Genomic DNA, 20798 nt, shown 5'->3' on the forward strand with positions numbered 1-20798 from the left:
GGGTATATTTGGCCCTTTTCCGGTGATAATATGATGTCTTGTGGATATAAGGAGTATATACAACATGTATGAGTTATATTTTTCAAAATTCATGTAAATACTATCCTACTATTATTATATATCTGATCGAATAATCACTTAGGTACATCAATTTATCTTTTCTGCAATTTCACATCAATACGAAGTTTAAATTTTAACATTGTGTTTAAGTTAATTCAATAAACACTAAAGTTATGCTTATTGATAGTTACAATTCAAAATGGACCATATAAGAGCTCAAAAGAATGCACATCTAATTGAACTTTACACTTTCTCTATAATAATTCCTAAAAATTAAATTCTCATGTTGCACTCAAAAGTGCAGAGTAGCCATCAGTAAAATCGATAAAATAGTCAAATTACGCACGAAATATACTTTTATTTTGCAGGAATGTGGTGTGATAAACATGACCAGATGAAATATTGCGGAGTTGAAATTTTTGAACTCAATAGTTTGACATGAAGCATATATTTATGTGTAAAAATATACTAAAATTGCAACAAACAATATGTTTAAACTCATTTAAAAATTACAACTGTTAAATGCTAAGAATCTTAAAGTTTGAACCATAAAGCTTAAATTTTGAATCAGCTTGAGTCGGGGTTGTTGGTCGGGTCTCGGGTTAGGGTCAAGCCGGGGTCGGTTTATTTTTATAAAATTAAAAACCTACCTAATTATTTGGTATGGTTATAAATTTATATAAAAAACTGTTATCTTATTAACAGAAATCTAAAAATCGATTCAGTACGGTTCGGTCAGTTATATAGATTCTTAAAAAGCCATTGACACTCCTACATATGTTCTCTCGATCTAAAATTTCTACGCTGTAGTTAATTTAGAATTATTTTTTATCAAAGAACCGTCACCTCGTTATGAAGCTTTTTATGAATGACACTCACACTCCTATTGAATTTTTACATCCTCAAATCCTGAAACCGATGAATTTGTTCTCGCTTTCATGATCACTAAAATTAACTCATGAATAGTCATGATTAGGCTCTTTATCATATCCTTCTTGACATTCTGTGCCGTGAGTTATTGCCAGATATGTTTATTAGCAGATTGGTGAGTGTTTTGATGATTTTTTTTTAATTCATAAAGATTAACAATAATGATAAATTATTAGTTGGAGCAAGTAATAGAAAGTTAAAAGTAAAATTAGTCATAAATTAAATTAGTTGTTCCCAATAAGTAAAGGAAGTCATTTTTCCTTTTGAAACAATAACATTTTTCCGGTAATCAAACTCTAGAAACTAACATGTGGAATACATTTTTCTGAAAATGACATCTGAAAAAAGAGTAGTCTTATTATTACATGGATTTGAATTTTTCTGCTTTGAATTTATTTGGCAATTCCATTGACCTTGCCTTTTTTGTTTTCTTCTTAGGGGATAGTTCCATATACCGCTCTTAAAAGTACATCATTTTCTTTTTTTTTGAGCGGATTGCCCTTTGTTTGGGGTGGTCTTTAATTTTTACCCTTCAAATTGGTGGTCTTTAAGTTTTACCCCTCGCCTAATACCCCGAGGTTGTTAGAATCTCAACTCAGTAACAAAAAGAAAATCGCAAGACAGAATTTGCGCCGCACAGGCAGAATTTATGCTCATGCAAATTCTGTCTGTGCCATGTAAATTCTGCCTAAAGGGCGAAATTTAAAGACCATCATTTTGAGGCGTAAAAATTAAAGACCACCCCAGCGAAGGGCCAATCCAGCAAATTGCCCCATCATTTTTGTATGTCAAAAGTGGACGCCAATCTTCAATCCATGTAGTGCAGTAGTCAATAAAATAGACGAAAGTTAAAAATTAATAAAATAGTCAAGGCCCAAAAAATATTTTTTTATCTTTCGGGGTTATGGTGTGATGAATAAGATTATAGGCGGATGTACTATTGCAAAATTGGATTCGTCTGAACGCAATAAATTCGACATGAAATATAAATTTTATGTATAAAGATTCATTAAAATTGCAACAAATAGTAGGTCTGAACCTATAATTTTAAAACTACAATTAGGTTCAATACTAAGAATCTTAAATATTAAACCCATAAAATTTAAATTTTAATTCTCTCCTAAATAAGACCTTTCACCCTTAACAGAAGTTTCAAATTCAAATCTTTAATACGGAATTTCTTTTCAATAGGAAGATTTTTTATTTTTAAATAGACCTTATGTGACGCAAAAATTCTAATGAAGGGATTTTTCAATGAATATGAAGTCCAAATGAGAAACAAAAAATATTCTCATTCTCAATATATATAATTATGAAACCTCCTCACATCACATGTATAGTTTTTTGTCTGGAAACTAAAAGCATACTAGCAGAATTCTAGAAGTTTGAAGCCACCACATTTTTTCCAATACCATCGGCGTAGCATTCTGGTTTGTCTATCTCATTTCAACATTCTGACTCGCTCTTTTTCTTTTTTATATACAACTTTATAACTTGGTGAATAACCAACCAATCCTCAATTCACGTTACTCTTTTTATACCTTCTTTTTTGCACTTACTACTAACTACTCCATTTTTTTCATTATTTCAAGAACCAAAAAAACCAATCTTTTTTCTTCTGGTTTGATCACAATTTGTGCAAAAAAAAAAATACAAATTTTGAACTTTTATTTGAGTTGGCATTGAAGTGTAATTGTTTTAGGAAGGATGGGTACAGAGAGTAAATACCAAATGAAGGTGGTGAATGGAGAATATGGCTACGTACTTGAAGATGTTCCTCACTTGACTGATTACATCCCTGATCTTCCTGTAATTTATTTCTCCTCTTTTTATTACTCTCTAAATATGAAAATATATATTATATGTGCATTTAGTTTGAGTCTTGAATTCTGTGATTATGTCATTTTTGTAATGTCGGCTTTGTGCAAGGGCTGCTTTGCATGTCTTTCGCGGTGTATAATGTGTCTTTGTCACTTGATCGCTTTACACTATCCCATAAAAATATGATGAAATGAAAATAATTAGCTTAACTTCTTTTCCCAGTAATTGTACTCTTTAGTTATTTCCCCTTTGGTTAACAGTCATGAATGTGTTCTATATAGTGGTGGATGGAACTTAGTCCAGTAAATTAACATAAAATTTAAAGGCTGATCTTTACATTCTTATATACTTTAATGTCTTTTTGGGAGATATTAACAAAATATAAAGAACATAACCAATACACACAGGAATAAGGTAATACCGGACCGGACCATATCTGCTTTTGCGCTATGAAAATCTCACTCGAATTCTGGGAACCTACACATATTAGTATATAGTATACCGGGCTTGTTGCTACTGAATCTTGTTTCCGATAGTGTACCATTGATTGGTCTATTGGTTCTGTCCCCCGGACATTTATTATGCTGTCACTATTGGGACCTATAATAGTTTTTAGCAGAAAAAAAAGAGAGTATTTCGTCAAACATTTTCACCCAAGAAAAATGACTCGTTTAACAAACCGTAGTTTGCATGAGCAGAGGTGGATCCAGGATTTAAATTTTATGGGTTCAATATTAAGATTTTTAGCATTGAATCCGTTATATTTTTAAAGTTAAGGGTTCATATCTACTATTTATTATAATTTTAATAATTCTTTACACATAAATTTAGGCTCCGCACCGAAAGTTTGGGGTTCAACCCCTACCTTGTAGGCTAGATACGCCTCTGTGCATGAGGTACACATGTCCTCTTAACAATTTACTGAGCATGGCAGTTTCTGGATTCTACTATTTTGCTTTTTGGAAAGGAAAATAGATGAGGCTATAGGTGAAGTGGGAGAATTTATCTTCTGATTTAGTAGGAGTAAAGTTAAACAAAAGGAAGGTGAAAATCAAGATAGTATTAGATTTTGTCTTTTGGAAGTTACTCCATGAAGATAAGAAGCTGATAGATTTCTTCATTTTTTCAAGGAAATCCTGACTTCATGAAAATGAATAGATCTATGAACTTAAATTTATTTTAAAATTTAATTTTGAGGCATTTCCATATGGTTTGGAGGATAAGTCCTGAAACAAGGTGTTATTGGAAATTCTAAATTTGAATAAGAAATAAGAGATGTTGACTGAACATGCATCAACCTTTGTTGTATTCAAGTGAGTTGTTGGAGTAGAAAATTTTGATATATGGACTTGCATTCACGCCCTGAAGGTGGGTTGATGATAAGTGCAATCCAGGTGTCATTTCAGTAATATCTGATTTATTGGAAGATTTAAACATTGTATAGATGATTTGCGCTCTTTGCATGACCTGTTTGTTCTTAATTGAGTATAATGGGGGTGGACATATGGAGCATTTTCTCTAAAGTAATTCCATATTTATTTAACTTGATTGAGATGGGAGAGAGGAGACAGACACTGAGGAAACAGGCATTAGCTGTTGCTATATATTATTATTTCCTCAAAAACACTTAATGACTCGTGAAGGAAGGATGTTAACTCTAGCTCATGCAAAAGTATTTTAATACCTTGAGTTCTCATGCTTTGTGATACACTAACTTCATGCACGTTTAGAAAGTACTTTTAATTCATTCTATTTGAGATTTTACGATGAACTTCTTACTTTCTGCAGTTAGGAGGAAATTGAAATTTCCGACGGCCAAAATTTTGATTTTTTCACATTCTCATTTAGTTGAACAAACTTGAGCTTTGTATAAAGAAGTTAACTTTTATGTCTTTGAGATCAAACAAGCAATGCATTTTCTTCTTTTCCTCCAGAAGAGTTTCTCATACGTACTCTTTCTCTTCATGGTTGAGGGGCAGGCTTTCTCTTACAGAAGAGCTTTCTAAATGAGCATTGTTTCACCCTGGATGTACCCTTTTCTAGGTAGCAACAATTTTTTTTAGTGTTATCAGTACTCTTTGTTTGTTTTCTCCTCTCTCTGAAGTTGATTCTAATACGGAATCCATATCCTTACTACCAGTCTCATTAGGTTTCGTTCATTTTTTTTGTCTTGAGAAATTCACTTCTACTTTTTGCAAGAGTTGGCTTCACTTTTAATCGGAAGATAAAAACTGTATCTGTTAGTCACGAAACACTTGATTTCACCTATTTCAAATATGTATCTGTGTTATCCCCTCAACCATGTGTGTTTGTTGCTCTAGATGTTGATATATCTCCTAACTCGACTTTATTCGCCATTTCATTGCTTGATGACAGACTTATGATAACCCGTTGCAGTCTAATCCAGCATACTCAGTTGTGAAGTGAGTCCATTATCAACCTTTCTTTTTTTAATGCTATCAGGCTGATGTAGCAGTTTTTATGCAGTTGATCCTTGACAAGTTATAACTGAGTTGATCCTTGACAAGTTATAAACTGTCTTTATGATTTCAGGCAGTACTTTGTCGACATGGATGATACAGTTCCTCAAAAGGTGAAATCCTCTTTTTTAACTTGTTCTGCCGGTATATATAAATTTCTTTCGTGGAAAATGTCTGCACTTCTTTCTCTTTCAATGATTAATAAAATGGTAACACGGATGACAGGTTACCGATAGCTACATTGATCTTTGATAGTTGACTTAGTGATTCTGCAAAGGGGGATGCTAGTCATATAAATGAACTTACAAATATAACTATCTGGAAATGAAGAGTAGAGGACCATTATTGGCTTATATGGGTTTTGGAAGACAATAGATCTCAAATTATATCGAATTAGCACTTCACGATAAATTCTATGGCCACTTTATCAAATATCTGAACTTTGCATCCTGAACCATTTCTTCAGTCTTGCAGTAGTTGCCAATCTCCTATGCCATTGCAGTGAAAGGGCAAAAGAAGTGTGTAGAGATTTTTTCTGAATTGGCTTTCGGGGACAAAAATATTCAATCAGCTCTTTATTTTACTTTCAAATTCCTTGTCAGTTTCTCCTTTCATTATCTATAAGGAAAACATTTCCATTAGAGAGATCTCCATTGTTCACCAATCACTCCTCTTTCCTTGTGATAATTGTTATAAATTTGTTTGATCACTTTGTAGATTGTTGTTCATAAGGACAGCCAGAGAGGAGTACATTTTCGGCGTGCTGGTCCCCGTCAGAAGGTATGCCTACTTTCTTCAAGGATAAAAATATGCAATTTGTTGCCATTTACCAGTAGAACTATTAATATCCAATCTTTCACTCAGAAGAAAGCTTCAATATGTCTCAGGTTTATTTCAGTTCAGATGATGTTCGTGCTTGTATTGTAACATGTGGTGGTTTGTGCCCTGGGCTAAACACAGTGATCAGAGAAATTGTACATAGCCTTGACTATATGTATGGTGTAGATAAAGTCCTTGGAATAGAAGTGAGTTGGCTGATGTTCAACTTTTTTATGCTTGATAAGCTTTTTTCTGTGCAGCTAACAGTAAATTTTCTCCTTCATAGGGAGGCTACAGAGGTTTCTACGCAAAAAACACTATTAATTTGACTCCAAAGCTTGTAAACGATATTCATAAACGTGGTGGTACAATCCTTGGGACGTCACGAGGAGGCCACGATACCAAAAAGATAGTTGACAGCATACAGGACCATGAAATAAATCAGGTACCCCAACTATGAAATTTGTCTAAATACGTATACTTTGAATCTTAGAGGACCTTTTCTTCGATCTGGTCCCTTTTCTCTCTTTGGGATGGATTTCCTAATTGCTTTAAAGCAGCTTGTTTAGGAAGAAATTAGTATCTTGGTCTTAAGAAACAGCTTTGTATAATTGTTGAAAGTGGTTCTTGGTCATAAGAAAGAGCTATGTACAATTGAAGAAAGTGGTGTGTCATGGTGACAAGTATCTTCTTAATAGGAAAAAAAAAAGTTGAGTAGTATGTTTTCTGTAAAAAGCAAAGAAGAAAAGATCCTTATTGATAAATTTTAATGTTACAACAACATAAATGACTTATAGAAACATTCATTGTTCTATTTTTGCAATTTGCTAGTCAACTTCGTCTGAGGCATCTTTGATTTCATCGTGGAAATCTTATTTTCTGCTCAAAAGCTTCCACTTGGTTTAATCATTTTCTTATTGGTTCAGGTCTATATAATTGGTGGTGATGGGACTCAAAAAGGAGCAGCTATTATTTATGAGGTATGTTAGATTCTGCAAATTAAGAGGTCATAGATACCCACCCAAAAACATGAGATAGTTTTCAACTAGGGAAATGCGGTTTACATTTTCTGCTGAAAGTTTAACAATGTATTCTTTATAATTAGTCTGTTGAGATTATCGATCACTGTACAAATTTTTAAATCAAATACCTTGTTTCAAGCCTGACGTACTATTTCGACATCATGTGCACTGAGATTCAATATCTTCTTAGTATGTTTTAGTAGTTTCCACGGACTTGCTAGTCTTTTATATGAACTTTTCTTTTGAATGCACATTTAGTTTCACTGCAATGGTAAATGAAACCAACTACTGTTATATGCACTACTTGGTATCTGCTTTCGAGTCCTTGTGGTATCAATTCTTTGCTTGGTAAAAGAGAATTTTGGTTCATCTTTGCAAGCATTCTCAGAATAATCCTACTCCCTTTTTGCAGGAAATTAGGCGGCGTGGTCTCAAAGTAGTAGTTGCTGGGATACCCAAGACAATTGACAATGATATTCCAGTATTTCTCATTTCCTCATGTTATAATTGATTATATTTTGTTCTGGTACTTTAAACAATTTAGCAGCCTTAGTAAATAAGTCTGAAGTTTCTTGCAAAGTGCAAAGCATAAACTTTACTACTCAATATTAAAAGTACAGTGTAATGTATGGAAATCTCATTTTGGTAGTTTCCCCTCACATTTGACTTAAGCAATAGTGTTCTTCAGTTTAAATTGCTGTTATGTAAAAACAAGTTTGTTCTGTTATCAGGTTATCGACAAATCATTTGGCTTTGATACTGCCGTAGAGGAGGCTCAACGTGCCATCAATGCAGCGCATGTTGAAGCTCAAAGTGCTGAGAACGGTATTGGTTTGGTGAAGTTAATGGGCCGCTATAGTGGTAAAATGCTTTTACAAAGTCTTTATGCATAGCAAATAGCCTAGTATAGAATTTTTTTATAGCAAGTTCTCATAAAGACTGTTTTATGTCCATCTCCACTACAAATCTTGTCTGGCACTTCCTTGTTGCTAGTTTGCTGTTAAATAATAAGCTTTTCTTTGCATAGTTATGTATAAAACTCATCACTACATTGAGTTTCTGTATGCCAACCATTTAGTTGGAGCATAAATAATTGTAAACATATCTTTGAGACAACAATTTTTTTTTTTCTTTTCAAGTCATATTCTCAATGCTTAACTGCCCAAACTTGTCCATGCTTCCATAATCCCATAATCTATAGATTATTGTACTTTGCAACAAACAAAAAAATCTAGATTTTAATTCTTTTTGATGGATATTGGGTGCAGGATTCATTGCAATGTATGCCACTTTAGCAAGCAGAGATGTTGACTGCTGTTTGATTCCAGAGTCACCCTTCTATCTTGAAGGAAGTGGTGGTCTCTTCGAATTCGTTAAGAAAAGGCTAAGAGAGGAAGGGCACATGGTTATTGTGATAGCCGAAGGAGCTGGGCAGGAACTTCTTGATGAAGAGAATTCTCATGCTAGAAGTGAACAAGATGCTTCAGGAAACAAGCTTCTCCAAGATGTTGGTTTGTGGGTATCCCATAAAATCAGGGTAAGGTTGTTATAGACAGAGTTGTCCCTAATCTTACTGTTTATACATAATGCAGGATTGATCGATGTTTGCTTTCTCTCCCTCTTATGCAAGTGATTAAGTGTGCTCGTCTCTACTTGACTATGCGCATTTGTGGGTTCATGAGAGAGCTAATATCATCTGTGTGGAAAATTAGATGTACTAAAATTCAAACTATAACTGGTTTCCAGAAAAGAAGGTGCAAATTATCTTCCTAAAAATGATAAGTAAATGTGGAAGAATTTGTTTGACAGAATTCTTCACTGAATGATTACCAAATATTTCAAATGCGCAGGGGCCTCTTATAAGAACTTGTACCTTTTAACTATTCTCACCAAATAAATTCATGTAATACCAAGTAGCCATGTCCATCTTATAAAGCAAACACCATTTGAATAACTTAAAAATAATTGGTGAGGCATTATAATTGTATATATATATATTTATATTGCTATTTTATTTTTAAATACATTGATGTTTATCCATCGCTTTATGCACGGACTGCAAGGTTATCCCGAGCGAGAACCTCACGACCCAACATAGGCTCTTGGTTATGGACCTGGAGATAAAAAGGAAGAGGAGAAAGAGGGTTGTATTGGGTCAGCCGAAGATTAGGTGGGACGCATTGAACAAGGACAATGCCCAGGAGCTGGGGGAGAGGTTGAGGGCGTTGGGAGCCTGGAGGAGTAGCAGGGATGCGAGTAGTATGTGGACTACGACGGCTGCTAACATCAGGGAAGCGGCAAGAGAGGTGCTAGGGGTCTCAAAGGGTTACTCTGGCAGACACAAAGGGGACTGGTGGTGGAACGGAGAGGTACAAGGTAAAGTGGAAGCTAAGAAAGCAGCGTATCTAAAGCTAGTAGAGAGCACAGACGAGGAAGAGAAGAGGACTAACAGGGAGCTGTATAAGAAGGCGAGGAAGGAGGCGCAGTTAGCGGTTACGGCGGCTAAGACGGCTGCTTTTGGACGCTTGTATGAAGATTTGGGAGAAAAAGGCGGGGACAAGAAGTTGTACAGGCTAGCCAAAGTGAGAGAGAGGAAGGCTCGGGACCTGGATCAAGTGAAGTGTATCAAAGACGAGGGATGGGAAGTTTTGGTGGAGGATGCCCTTATTAGACGAAGATGGCAGTCCTACTTTCATAAACTCCTAAACGAAGAGGGGGACCGGAACATCGTTTTAGGCGAATTGGAGCTCTCTGAGAGCCGCCGCGATTTTGGATACTGCAGGGGGTTCAAGGTTGAAGAGGTCGAGGGGGTTATGCGGAAAATGAGCAGGGGGAGAGCGACCGGGCCAGATGAAATACCGGTAGAATTTTGGAAGAAATCGGGTAGGGGAGGCTTGGAGTGGCTTACGCGGTTATTGAATGTTATTTTTAGGACTGCGGAGATGCCTGAAGAGTGGATATGGAGCACCATGATCTCGTTGTATAAAAACAAGGGGGATATCCAGAACTGCAACAACTATAGGGGTATCAAGTTGTTGAGCCATACGATGAAAGTTTGGGAGAGAGTGGTGGAAGCGAGGATGAGGAAGTTAGTTTCTATTTCGGAGAACCAGTTCGGATTCATGACGGGGCGTTCGACTACAGAAGTGATTCACCTTGTGAGGACGTTGGTGGAGCAGTATAGGGATAAGAAAACTGACTTGCACATGGTGTTTGTTGACCTTGAGAAGGCTTACGACAAAGTCTCAAGAGAGGTGTTGTGGACATGTCTGGAAGGTAGAGGTGTTCCTGTAGCATACATTAGAGCGATTAGGACATGTATGATGGATCCAAGACCCGGGTGAGGACGGTTGGAGGTGACTCGGAACACTTTCCAGTCACGATAGGCCTGCACCAGGGTCCGCGCTTAGCCCGTTTCTGTTTGCTATAGCAATGGACGCTCTGACAAGCCACATTCAAGGAGAGGTTCCGTGGTGCATGTTGTTTATAGATGACATTGTGCTTATTGACGAGTTGCGGAGCGGTGTTAACGCGAGACTGGAGGTTTGGCGACAGACTCTAGAGTCGAAGGGTTTCAAGTTGAGCAGGACTAAGACAGAGTACTTAGAGTGCAAGTTCAGTGATGGGAGTCAAGTAGAGGACGAGGGCGTGCAGCTGGATACTCAGGTCATCCCGAAGAAAGAAAGTTTCCAGTATCTGGGGTCGATCATCCAAGGGACTGGCGAGATTGACGACGATGTCACACATTGTATTAGAGCGGGATGGATGAAATGGAAGCTCGCATCGAGGGTGTTGTGCGATAAGAAGGTGCCGCCTATTCTAAAGGGCAAGTTCTACAAAGCGGTGGTTAGACCGGCTATGTTGTATGGGACGGAATGCTGGCCAGTTAAGAAAGCTCATGTCCAAAAGATGAAGGTAGCTGAGATGCGGATGCTGAGATGGATGTGTGGGCATACCAGGAGAGATAGGATTCGGAATGAAGTGATTCGGGATAAGGTGGGTGTGGCTCCTGTGGTGGATAAAATGAGGGAAGGGAGGTTGAGGTGGTTCGGCCATATGCAGCGGAGATGTGTTGATGCGCCAGTGAGGAGGTGTGAGAGGATGGCAGTGGTGAGCCTGAAGAGAGGGAAGGGTAGGCCAAAGAAGGTCTAGGGAGAGGTAATTCGGCAGGACATGGCGCTACTTCAGCTTACCGAGGACATGACCGGTGATAGGAGGGGGTGAAGGTCGAGTATCAGGGTATAGGGCTAGTGGGGGGCTGTGAGGTTTCCTTTCTCATATTAGGAGTATTTTTATCCTGCTTCTAAGTGTTGGGTCTTGTCTATCTTTGCTGTTTTATCATGACTTCGTTGCTCTTGCTATTTCTCATTTTCGCATTATTTTGATTTGTTTGTCCGTATCTGACTCTTTTCCCTTGCTTTTCTTGTTTTCTTTTGAGCCGAGGGTCTTTCGTAAAAAACAACCTCCTTACCTTCCAAGGTTGGGGTAAGGTCTGCGTATACTTTACCCTCCCCAGATCCCACAATGTGGGATTCAACTGGGGATGTTGTTGTTGTTTGAGTAATGGTATGTTGTTACATTTTGTAAAGAGGCTGGACTCCTTCTAAATTAGCCTTTAAATACCGTACTATCTAACAGAGATACCATCATGAAATTTGTTGAACTTCTGAAACAATGCACATAAGTTGTCTTAGATTGCCGTGTATTCTTTGTATACATGGAAATGGTTCTTGGCCTGCTTTTCTTTTCATATTTTCTTGCAATCTATGGGGAAATAGTCATTGAGCTTATTTATATTAGGAGGTATTATTAGGGCCATTATGTACTAGCTTTGTACTCACCATTTTTTACTTCTTGCAGAATCATTTTGAAAAAAAGCTTAAGATGCCCATTACTCTTAAATATATAGGTGGGAAATTTCAACCATCTGAATAGCTGATTTAATTTGGAAAACTCATGCAGCTAATCAGCAATTTACGTTGTTATGCAGACCCAACTTACATGATTCGTGCTGTTCCAAGTAATGCATCTGACAATGTATATTGCACGATTCTTGCTCAAAGTTGTGTTCATGGAGCTATGGCAGGGTACACAGGCTTCACCTCGGGTGTTGTCAATGGTCGCCAAACATATCTTCCATTCAATGTAAGTATCTACATTTGGTTGTGGATCTTTCTAGTTGTATCTCCGCTGTTATTTTATCAACCCCATGGGTCAACAACTTCCGTCCCTGTGCCAATTGGAATCTCACTGGGACTTGGCTGCGAGTTATCATACCACTAGGCATAAATCTTAGTTTCTAGCTGCTTTAAATTAAGCAGCTTCTGGTCCAATACCTGGTTTTGGGGTTTAGCTTGAGAATGCAACTTATATTCTTAAAAAGATTGATGTACTTTGTTCCGTAGCTTGAGAAAGATATAATGCTTGTTTTCTCTAAGATTGGTATGAGCAGCCTGTTGTTCCGTACTTGGGGTTATGGTGCTGACCTATCTGATATAAAGCGTCTTGGTTTTCTAATTTCATGGCATAACTGAAATCAGCAACAGCTGTGTTGGTGTGTAAAAGCTGATGTTGTCACCGTCATCTTGCATGGTAGAGCTTTTTTTGCAATACTATGCTCTTAGGATCATTTTCACCACTGTGACTTGGTGGCCTAAAGGGGAACCAAAAGCCATTCAATAAATTATCCCATGGGTCTTACCTCATAAAAGAAATGCTGTGGGCACTTGTTTTATTTTGATTCGACTTTCATAGCCATTTGACTCCTGTTACTGTGTACACACCATTTTCACAAGTTCAATAAGCATATTTGCTGTGCAGCGCATTACTGAGAAGCAAAATAAGGTGGTCATAACAGACAGGATGTGGGCACGACTTCTTTCTTCAACCAATCAGCCAAGTTTCTTGAGCACAAAAGACATTATTCAAGTGCAAAAGAAGCAACATCCACCGACTCAGTTGTTAGATGGAGATAACAATGAAAATGAGATTTCAGGTAAACAAAACACTAGCACGGCATGAAATAAAAGCACCTTTTAACACTAGAGTTAGTAATTGTTTGCCACTGCAGTTGCTCTCTCTACTACCTTTGAATCTGCAATGCCTACCGTAATGTCAAGTTAATCGGGTCGTGTAGGAACTTATTTGAAGGTTTTGGATCTGTTACCGTGCCTCAGCTGTGGGCACTAACAGATGTATATTGAAGGTTTTGTTGTATCTAGTGAAGTTGTGCCAAAGCTTCGTTGTATTCATGATTATGAACCATATTTATTTCTATGTTGTGGAGGTGTTGTTCCCAAATTTTTTGTTATCTCCTCTCTGCCTCTTACACTTGGAAAATGCTGCTGTAGATGTCTCAAAATTTCTGTACCTAAACAAACATCGATTACTGATTCAAGAATTTCAAAGTTGCAGTTACCAAGGATATTACTACTATGCTCCAATTGGTCTTTTAGTAGTTGGCCTAAATTTATTCATTCTCAGATATTACCTCTTCAAGTGGTACTGGAGTTTTTGGACCCTTACCATGTTTGAAGGTATAAATAATTTCTACGAGGAAAAGGTCTAAATTGTTTTTCAACCGGCAAATTCTTTCGATGTTCTAAATTGTAATGATGGAAGGTAGCGGGTAGGCCGGTGATAGTGCGTGCATAGATTCCATTGTTATCATACAAATAAAAACAAGAGATTGGTTTGGAGAATGGGGGAATTCAAGACTATCCGTGAAGTGCATTTTAGTTTTTAAGGAACTTGCATAATATGGAAAAAAAAAAAAAAAAAAACTAACAAATGATAATGGCTGGGAATGCACATTTTCCCACTAAAAATTTTCGCTAAACCGTCAGCCCAGCCAATTTACAAGAACGCAAATATTATGCAATTTTCTTCCCAAGTGTTGTTCTTTCTGGAGGAACGCCACTTCACCCCATATCACTTGTGAAGTTTGGTTAAGTCAAGAGGAACTCACACGTAGAGAATGATGTACACACTTCAAGATTCAAAGAAATATCCAATGGGATGACAGTGCAGACAACATTGAGAAAAGGCAAAAAATCACTACATATACTCTTGTAACGAAACCCCTCCTTCATTTCATTTTCAGGCAATGCAAGGTTTTCAAAGATCACAAAGTTTTAACATGTTGGTGTGGTTATTTTACATCACAATGTTAAAGAACCCAGCTGAGCAAATGCTTCTACAGTAAAAAATGAAAACAATTGTAGTCCGCCACAAAGATTGTGAGAGTCATTGGTGATGTAAGTACTCATCATCCCTTATAAACGCCTGAAGGATCAGCATTCTGCACAAGCCAAGGATGCTCAAGTACCTTTTTCAGGGGCAGACGTTGGGAAGAGTCCTTTACAAGCATCTGTATCCCACAAACATGAAACAAAATAACAAGATAAGCCCGAGATTATGTGCTTCTGTATTTCAAAGCATCTCAATGGATTAGAGAAAAACCTGACTAATGAGGTCCTTGGCAGCTGATGAGACAACTGGTTTTGCAGGAAATTTGAGATCCACTTGTATAATCCTGTGCACATTCATAGGAAAACCTTTATCAATAATATACCTAGGAGTGTCAAGCTGGTAATATCGACGGAAGGTTTAAAATTGTACTACTTGTTGTGTTCATTATATGTGTAAATTCATTCTGTCATCTCATACTCATCAAGGCATATTTAGGGCCCCTATTTTGGACAATATTTGGTAGATAACGGTAATTTAAAAGTAACTAGTGACAGAAGAATACACACTTTTTTCTAAAAGGAGGACTTGCGTATAAATGTACTATTTCTTCTAAAAGTCCTCTTTAAGTTTCTCATGAAACTTTAGTTTACATTTGGAAAAAAAGCTCACCTTCTATATGTGTCCGAGTGTTCCTTTGCTTCAAATGGGGGCATCCCGTACAGAAACTCAAAGCATAGGATACCGAGGCTCCAAATGTCCACACTTGCATCATGCTCCACACTTTCCACTGCAAGAGACACCACACATGAAAGCCATGTATAATGAGTAACTCTGGGATAGGACTTCCAACATATCCCGTATAACAGGAAACCATGCCAATGTAACTTTTTGCATATAACATTCAATATATCTCATATAACATGCATACCCATCTCGGGTGGCAAATAGTCTAGAGTGCCGCACATAGTCCGTCTTCGATTAAAGGTATGCACTGACCATCCAAAGTCTGCAATTTTGAGTTCACCCTAACAGCAGAAATATTGAAAACAATTAATTCGAGCTCTGTCATTTCACTGCAATGCAGTGCTCTCTCATAAACTGTGTAGCAATCCTAAAATTATATACCTGTGCACCAACCAAAAGATTCTCCGGCTTAATGTCTCTGTGTATTACGTGCTTCCCATGACAGTACATGAGGGCTCGGGCCAACGATGCAACATACTGATCCAAGACCCAACATAAAGAAAAAATTTAGTAAACTTATGGTCAGTTCGAAAGTAGTTAGGCTGTGAAGGGCATGAATATAATTTTTAAAATGTTGGAGATATATAAATCTGCTCACACTCAAGGCTATCTAGAATGGGACCAAAAACTGAAAATTTAAAAGAAAAAACTCCCCATCTGCTCAATTACAAATTTTCTCATCATTCTCTAATTAAAGATTTTGAAATAGGAAATCCTACTGCCTACAGTCCAATAATAAATGTAAAAGCAGTTTTGTAATTCAACAAGAACTCACAGTTGCGGCACGTCTTTCACTAAAATATTTGCATTTCTGCAGCTCCTTATAGAGTTCACCCTTGGCAGCATATTCCAGGATCAAATACACACGTTTCTGCATTAGTAAGTGGTATCATTAGTCTCCTAAAAGTTCTTAAGACCAAAAATTGAGAACAAGCAATGCAAAAGAGGTTACACAGAAGGAACCATAATTTACCTGGTCATAAAAGTAACCGTAAAGCCTCAGAATATTTGGATGGCGAAGGTGGCTTTGTATTTCAACTTCGCGACGAAGCTGATGCTCAACCTGGGACTGTTTTAGCTGGGTCTTGAACAGCACTTTTAACGCGACAATATGATTGCTCTGTTTTCAAGAAAAAATTAGCCTTAGTATTGGAATGTGATTGTAGAATGTAATGTATATCTAATAGAATTCGGAAAATCTTTATGTCTTGTCCATAAGATATCATCCCCAACTTCCCCACACACTATCAGAAGATAGCATAGATGCTACATTAATTTTGTGATCTAGAACCCCAAGTATACAGGCACTTGCTATAGCAGACAGCTAATATTTTGAATGAGAGAACTCAGAAAGCATAAATCTTAAGCAATTGAAAGCGCTATGTTGCTCGGACTCTCTAAAAATGTTGTCGCACCCGTGTCGGATCTTCCAAAAATTCACAACTTTTGGAGATTTCGACACGCACCCGAGAGCATTTCTGAAGAGTCCGATAAAGTAAGTAGCTGTATCATCCATTCTTAACATAGAAACCATGTAAAGCTTTAACAGCACTAACCCTTTTTTCCCTAGCTAGATAAACATGACCAAACTTTCCTCTTCCAAGAGGCTTCCCAATGTCAAAATCATTAAGCGTCCACCTCTTTTTGTCACCCTCTGATGATGCCTCTGACGACGTCTGCAGAAGTTGAAAATTCTGTTGTCCATAAAAAGAAGCACTTTATTAGGAATAGAGATAATTGCAGTAACAATCAATTCTGTTGTCCATAAATCAGCAAAGATCTCAGAAACATTATAACTCAGAAGAAATAGTCTGGCAAAGTCCAAAACCCTAACTTCTTTTTATGGATCAGAGCTGAGTGAAAAATATAAATTACGCTATATGTCTATTTTTGAAAATATTTACGACCTCGTAGCCCATATGCTGAGTTTGTTACCTGATTTAGCCGATATTTGTGTTTATATATAAGGTTGATACATTATGTATAATACTTTCCCCATAGGTATAATGTTGTATATTGGGCTACATGGTGTAATAATTTGTGTTGGGCTGAGTAATTTCCCCTCAAAATCCTGGAAATCTGATAATGCCATTTCAATAACCATCAGAAAAGCCAAAAATATATAATGTAAAAGCAAAATTGGAATAAAAAATTCGTGATTGAAAGAAAAACCCTAATAATATGAGAAAGGAAGCTGGAATTTGTACAAATAGAGGAAGAAAAAGTGAAGCTGTTCCAATGCAAAAGCCTAGATTAGGGAATCCCTTGATCGATATAATACATAAAAACGGAGAGAAAATCGTTTCACCTTGTGTTGTTGCTGTGGTTGATTTTCTGTTGCGATCCCCATCCTCTCTATCTATCTACAAAGAAGAAGAAAATTGGAAGGCTAAACGGAATTGTGCGACTCTTTTGAGTTGTTGGATTTGAATATAGAGGGTGCGGGGACGGGGGACAATTTTTTTTCTCTTTCTTTTCTTACAACGGTCATATTTTCGGTAATGTGCCACCTGGAGTAATAAATTAGGAGGAGGAGCGTCGGGGGACCCACATTTAGGGGGTTTTGTTTTTCTTTTAAAGTTTTTTGGATTGACAACAACTACACCCTCCGTCTCACATTATCTCTCATTTTTTTTGTTTTGCACCCTCCTTAAAAAAATATTCCCTTCACATCAGAAAAAGTGTTCACTTAGCCTTTATGTTTTTTTGTTTAAAAAGAGTATTGAATTAAATTAAACTTATTTTTTCAAATTTATCCTATTAAGTGTTAAGTGACCAAATCCCAACACCTATTTAATTAGGGATAGTTTAGGCAAATTATTTATTTTTGTCTGGAATTTAATATTTTCTTAAAGGGTGTGCAAATGGCTAAGTTGACACTATTTTTGATCCGGAGGTAGAATTAATTATGAGGGGTATCTGACTAACTTTAACTCTTATTTATGTCTAAGTTATAATTTCTCTCTATTAATATTTACACTATTTATGTTTCATCCTCTCTATTAATGACAAAGTTCTACAAAGGGTAAAATAGAAAGAAAAACAAAAACTGATTATGCCTTGAAGTTCTAAAACAAAAAATAATTTGAGATAAATATTTTTAGTAACCGCGATAAATAATTTGAAACGAAGGGAGTATGAATCAATTAATCAACTATGCTTCAAAATAAATTAGCATGAGTTACATGAATCTTCTGTATTAATTCCAGGCTAAGTAAGTTATTTTGTTCTATACCAAATTAAATTTATTTTTATGGTAAGTTAGGAGTTTTAGAAAACTAAAAATTCTTTTATTCTACATGGACATACAAGTCTTTAAGAAAATTAAAGAATCTTAAAACTCTTGGAAAAAACTAAACCTAATGTAATTGTAACAACGATGATTAAACCTTAGTTTCAACGGATTAATATCATCTATATGAATCATTTATACTCGTTCGATTGAAGAGAAAAACAATAGAGGTTTTAGCTCTATAACAAATATTGGATAGGGACCTACTCATGATTTACGGGATTTTTTCCAAATCAAAACTTTACCACCAGAGGCGGATCTAGGATTTAAATTTTACAGGTTCAATTTTAAGATTTTTATATACTGAATCCATTATATTTTTAAAGTTATGGGTTCATATCTACTATTTATTACAATTTTAATAATTTTTTACACATAAATTTATATTTCGTGCCGATAGTTAGGGGTTCAATTGAACCCCCACTTTCTGTGCTAGTACGCCACTGTTTACCACACATGTAAACAATTTATCACGCCGAGAGGAATTTTTTATCTTCTAAAAACAGGTTGCTATCTTTCGTTATCTTAATTAGGGGTGTATATAGATCGGGTTGGTTCGGATTTTTCAAATACCTAACCAAATCAATTATGTCGGGTTTTAAAATCTTTAAACCAAACCAACATATGTCGGGTTTTCGGGTTTTCAGGTTTTTTTTTGCAAAAAACCTTCATCTAAAACATATAACTTTTATTTCAAATATTTCTTTAGTCATAGTAATAAACAACTATATAATTAAGGTGTTTCTTAAGAAAATACACAAAATGTGAGATGAGTGATGACATTGTAATAAAATATTCAACAAAAAAGATAATGAAATCGCATAAAACAAATGTTGCTAATTAAGCCATAATGAAAATGATTATCATCTAAAAATCCTAAGTCATGCTAAAATAAATATGGCTAATAAGTATTAATTAATGACAAAAATAAAATAAAGTAAGATTATGTATTTTCACTGTTTAAACCAAAGCAAAAGTAGATAACAAATATCCAACATCATTGTCCTTCCTAGTGATATAATTGAATTTCTTTTATTAGCATTAGTATTAATTTGGTTTTGGTATGAACTTTATTTGAGCTGCTAACATTATGAGCTATAAAACTTATTGGATCATTTAAAATTTTAAGTCCAAACTTGAAATAATATGTTAAAAGATACAAATTGTGAAAAAAATTAAGAAATATTTATAAATCACATTACAATTAAGTGTGTGTGTGTGTATTTTGTCGGGTTAGTTAAGTTCGTTTTGACTTTTTTTAGTTAAAATCAAACCAAACTAATTATGATTGAGCTTTTTTTTTCTAATACTAAACCAAATCAAACCAAATCACTAATCGGATTTTTTTTGTGATTTGGCTCCCCTTTGCCAAATAGAGACTTCAAGAAGCTTCTATTTATAGGCCTTGGAGGCGCTTAACTTTTTCTTATTATTCGAAATAATTGTTGTCTTAGTTTCAAAACATGCCGATGCCATTTTGGAATTGGGGCCGCCGCTAGTGATTATAAATGATATGATATACACAAATTTGATTTGGAAAGGGGCATGTATCCTTTTTTTGTAAAGAAAGAGGGCTACTTCACGAGCCGCTACTAATAATCGAAAAGGTTCACAGCTAGTTCTTGTTAACAGCGAGGATCTTTCCCTTGAATTGGGAAATGTTAATATGCCTCAAGATGAAGAGAGTGAAACTAACCCTGAAACGAAGTCAACTTATTCAAGAGTCCTCTTTAATTCAGGTCGCATTGTATCGAATTAAACCACATGCTCCGCCGCTTGTGCAGGCCCCCGTCAATTCCTTTGAGTTTCGATCTTGCGACCGTACTCCCCAAGCGGAGTGTTTCACGCGTTAGTTGGGCCCCTGATCCGCAAGTTATCGATTTGACGTAGTTTATCAATTTTGTTTGTACAACCCATAGTCATAATAGAGCAATTTTATGGAATCGTCTGAAAAAGAAAGAGAAACCAATGACGGTTCTATTGGGCTTATCCTTTTCTATTCACGAATAATTAGAAATAAAACAACAATTACTTACATATCCATTTCAGCTCATCAGGATTTAGGAATAGAAACATATCTTCGCAGCGCAAGTTTTTTCTATTCAGATTGTAAAGGGTTGTTATCATCTATTCCCTGTATAATATTTTCTCAACCTAGGCTTCGTAGATGAAAGAGTTTGAATCAATGAGCAACTTTGTTTAGGTACAAAATAAAAGGCCCTTATCTTGATTCATATATATCAGAAAGGAGCAAAATACAAACTTAATTTTTGACATCAACGGTTGACCCTAATTGAGACAACGCTATGCCTAGATCAGTAGGAACAAGACGGACATAATTCTTTTTTTCCCCTTTATTATTATGAGGATAATAATCACAAAGTCTAAGATAAGGTAACACAAATTGCACTTGATAACTGATTTTCCCACTCCAAAGTA

At 36.1% G+C, this 20798-nt stretch overlaps 2 protein-coding genes across 4 annotated transcripts; one reads left to right on the top strand and one right to left on the bottom strand.

Annotated features, from left to right (window-relative positions):
- Window positions 1–2486: 2486 nt before the first annotated feature.
- LOC132635850 (ATP-dependent 6-phosphofructokinase 6-like) lies at window positions 2487–13447 on the top strand. Of its 3 annotated transcripts, XM_060352426.1 has the most exons (15): window positions 2487–2799; window positions 4791–4854; window positions 5188–5234; window positions 5365–5404; window positions 6009–6071; window positions 6179–6316; window positions 6397–6555; window positions 7037–7090; window positions 7545–7613; window positions 7864–7993; window positions 8401–8669; window positions 11993–12041; window positions 12123–12277; window positions 12953–13127; window positions 13203–13447. In XM_060352426.1, the coding sequence occupies exons 4-15, from the start codon at window positions 5381–5383 to the stop codon at window positions 13253–13255; spliced, it is 1338 nt and encodes a 445-aa protein (XP_060208409.1). In that variant the 5' UTR covers window positions 2487–2799; window positions 4791–4854; window positions 5188–5234; window positions 5365–5380; the 3' UTR covers window positions 13256–13447. The 3 variants fall into 3 exon arrangements, with proteins under 3 accessions (XP_060208409.1, XP_060208407.1, XP_060208408.1); XM_060352424.1 differs by lacking the exon at window positions 4791–4854; XM_060352425.1 differs by lacking the exon at window positions 4791–4854 and having other exon boundaries at window positions 13269–13447.
- A 748-nt stretch (window positions 13448–14195) lies between these two features.
- Window positions 14196–17564, bottom strand: LOC132635851 (serine/threonine-protein kinase Aurora-2). The gene is made up of 9 exons (XM_060352427.1): window positions 17376–17564; window positions 16624–16761; window positions 16041–16187; window positions 15843–15938; window positions 15449–15544; window positions 15252–15348; window positions 14993–15110; window positions 14594–14666; window positions 14196–14501 (listed from the first exon to the last, which is right to left on the bottom strand). Exons 1-9 carry the CDS (start codon window positions 17415–17417, stop codon window positions 14400–14402), a joined length of 909 nt encoding a protein of 302 aa, XP_060208410.1. The 5' UTR covers window positions 17418–17564; the 3' UTR covers window positions 14196–14399.
- Between the last annotated feature and the right edge of the window lie 3234 nt (window positions 17565–20798).

The sequence above is a fragment of the Lycium barbarum genome, chromosome 4 (assembly GCF_019175385.1).
Source record: "Lycium barbarum isolate Lr01 chromosome 4, ASM1917538v2, whole genome shotgun sequence".
In the NCBI taxonomy this organism is placed as follows: Eukaryota; Viridiplantae; Streptophyta; class Magnoliopsida; order Solanales; family Solanaceae; genus Lycium; species Lycium barbarum.

Bases quoted from the DNA above. Each gene is read 5' to 3' on its own strand.
- LOC132635851 (XM_060352427.1), bottom strand. From the start codon at position 17,417: ATGGGGATCGCAACAGAAAATCAACCACAGCAACAACACAAG. The intron at 15,545-15,842 runs GTGAGTTCTTGT...GTCTTGGATCAG, and splicing joins GTGAAAGACGTGCCGCAACT to TATGTTGCATCGTTGGCCCG. The intron at 15,111-15,251 runs GTATGCATGTTA...TGTCTCTTGCAG, and splicing joins CTATTTGCCACCCGAGATGG to TGGAAAGTGTGGAGCATGAT.
- LOC132635850 (XM_060352424.1), top strand. From the start codon at position 2,698: ATGGGTACAGAGAGTAAATACCAAATGAAGGTGGTGAATGGAGAATAT. The intron at 2,800-5,187 runs GTAATTTATTTC...GCTTGATGACAG, and splicing joins ATTACATCCCTGATCTTCCT to ACTTATGATAACCCGTTGCA. The intron at 5,405-6,008 runs GTGAAATCCTCT...ATCACTTTGTAG, and splicing joins ATGATACAGTTCCTCAAAAG to ATTGTTGTTCATAAGGACAG.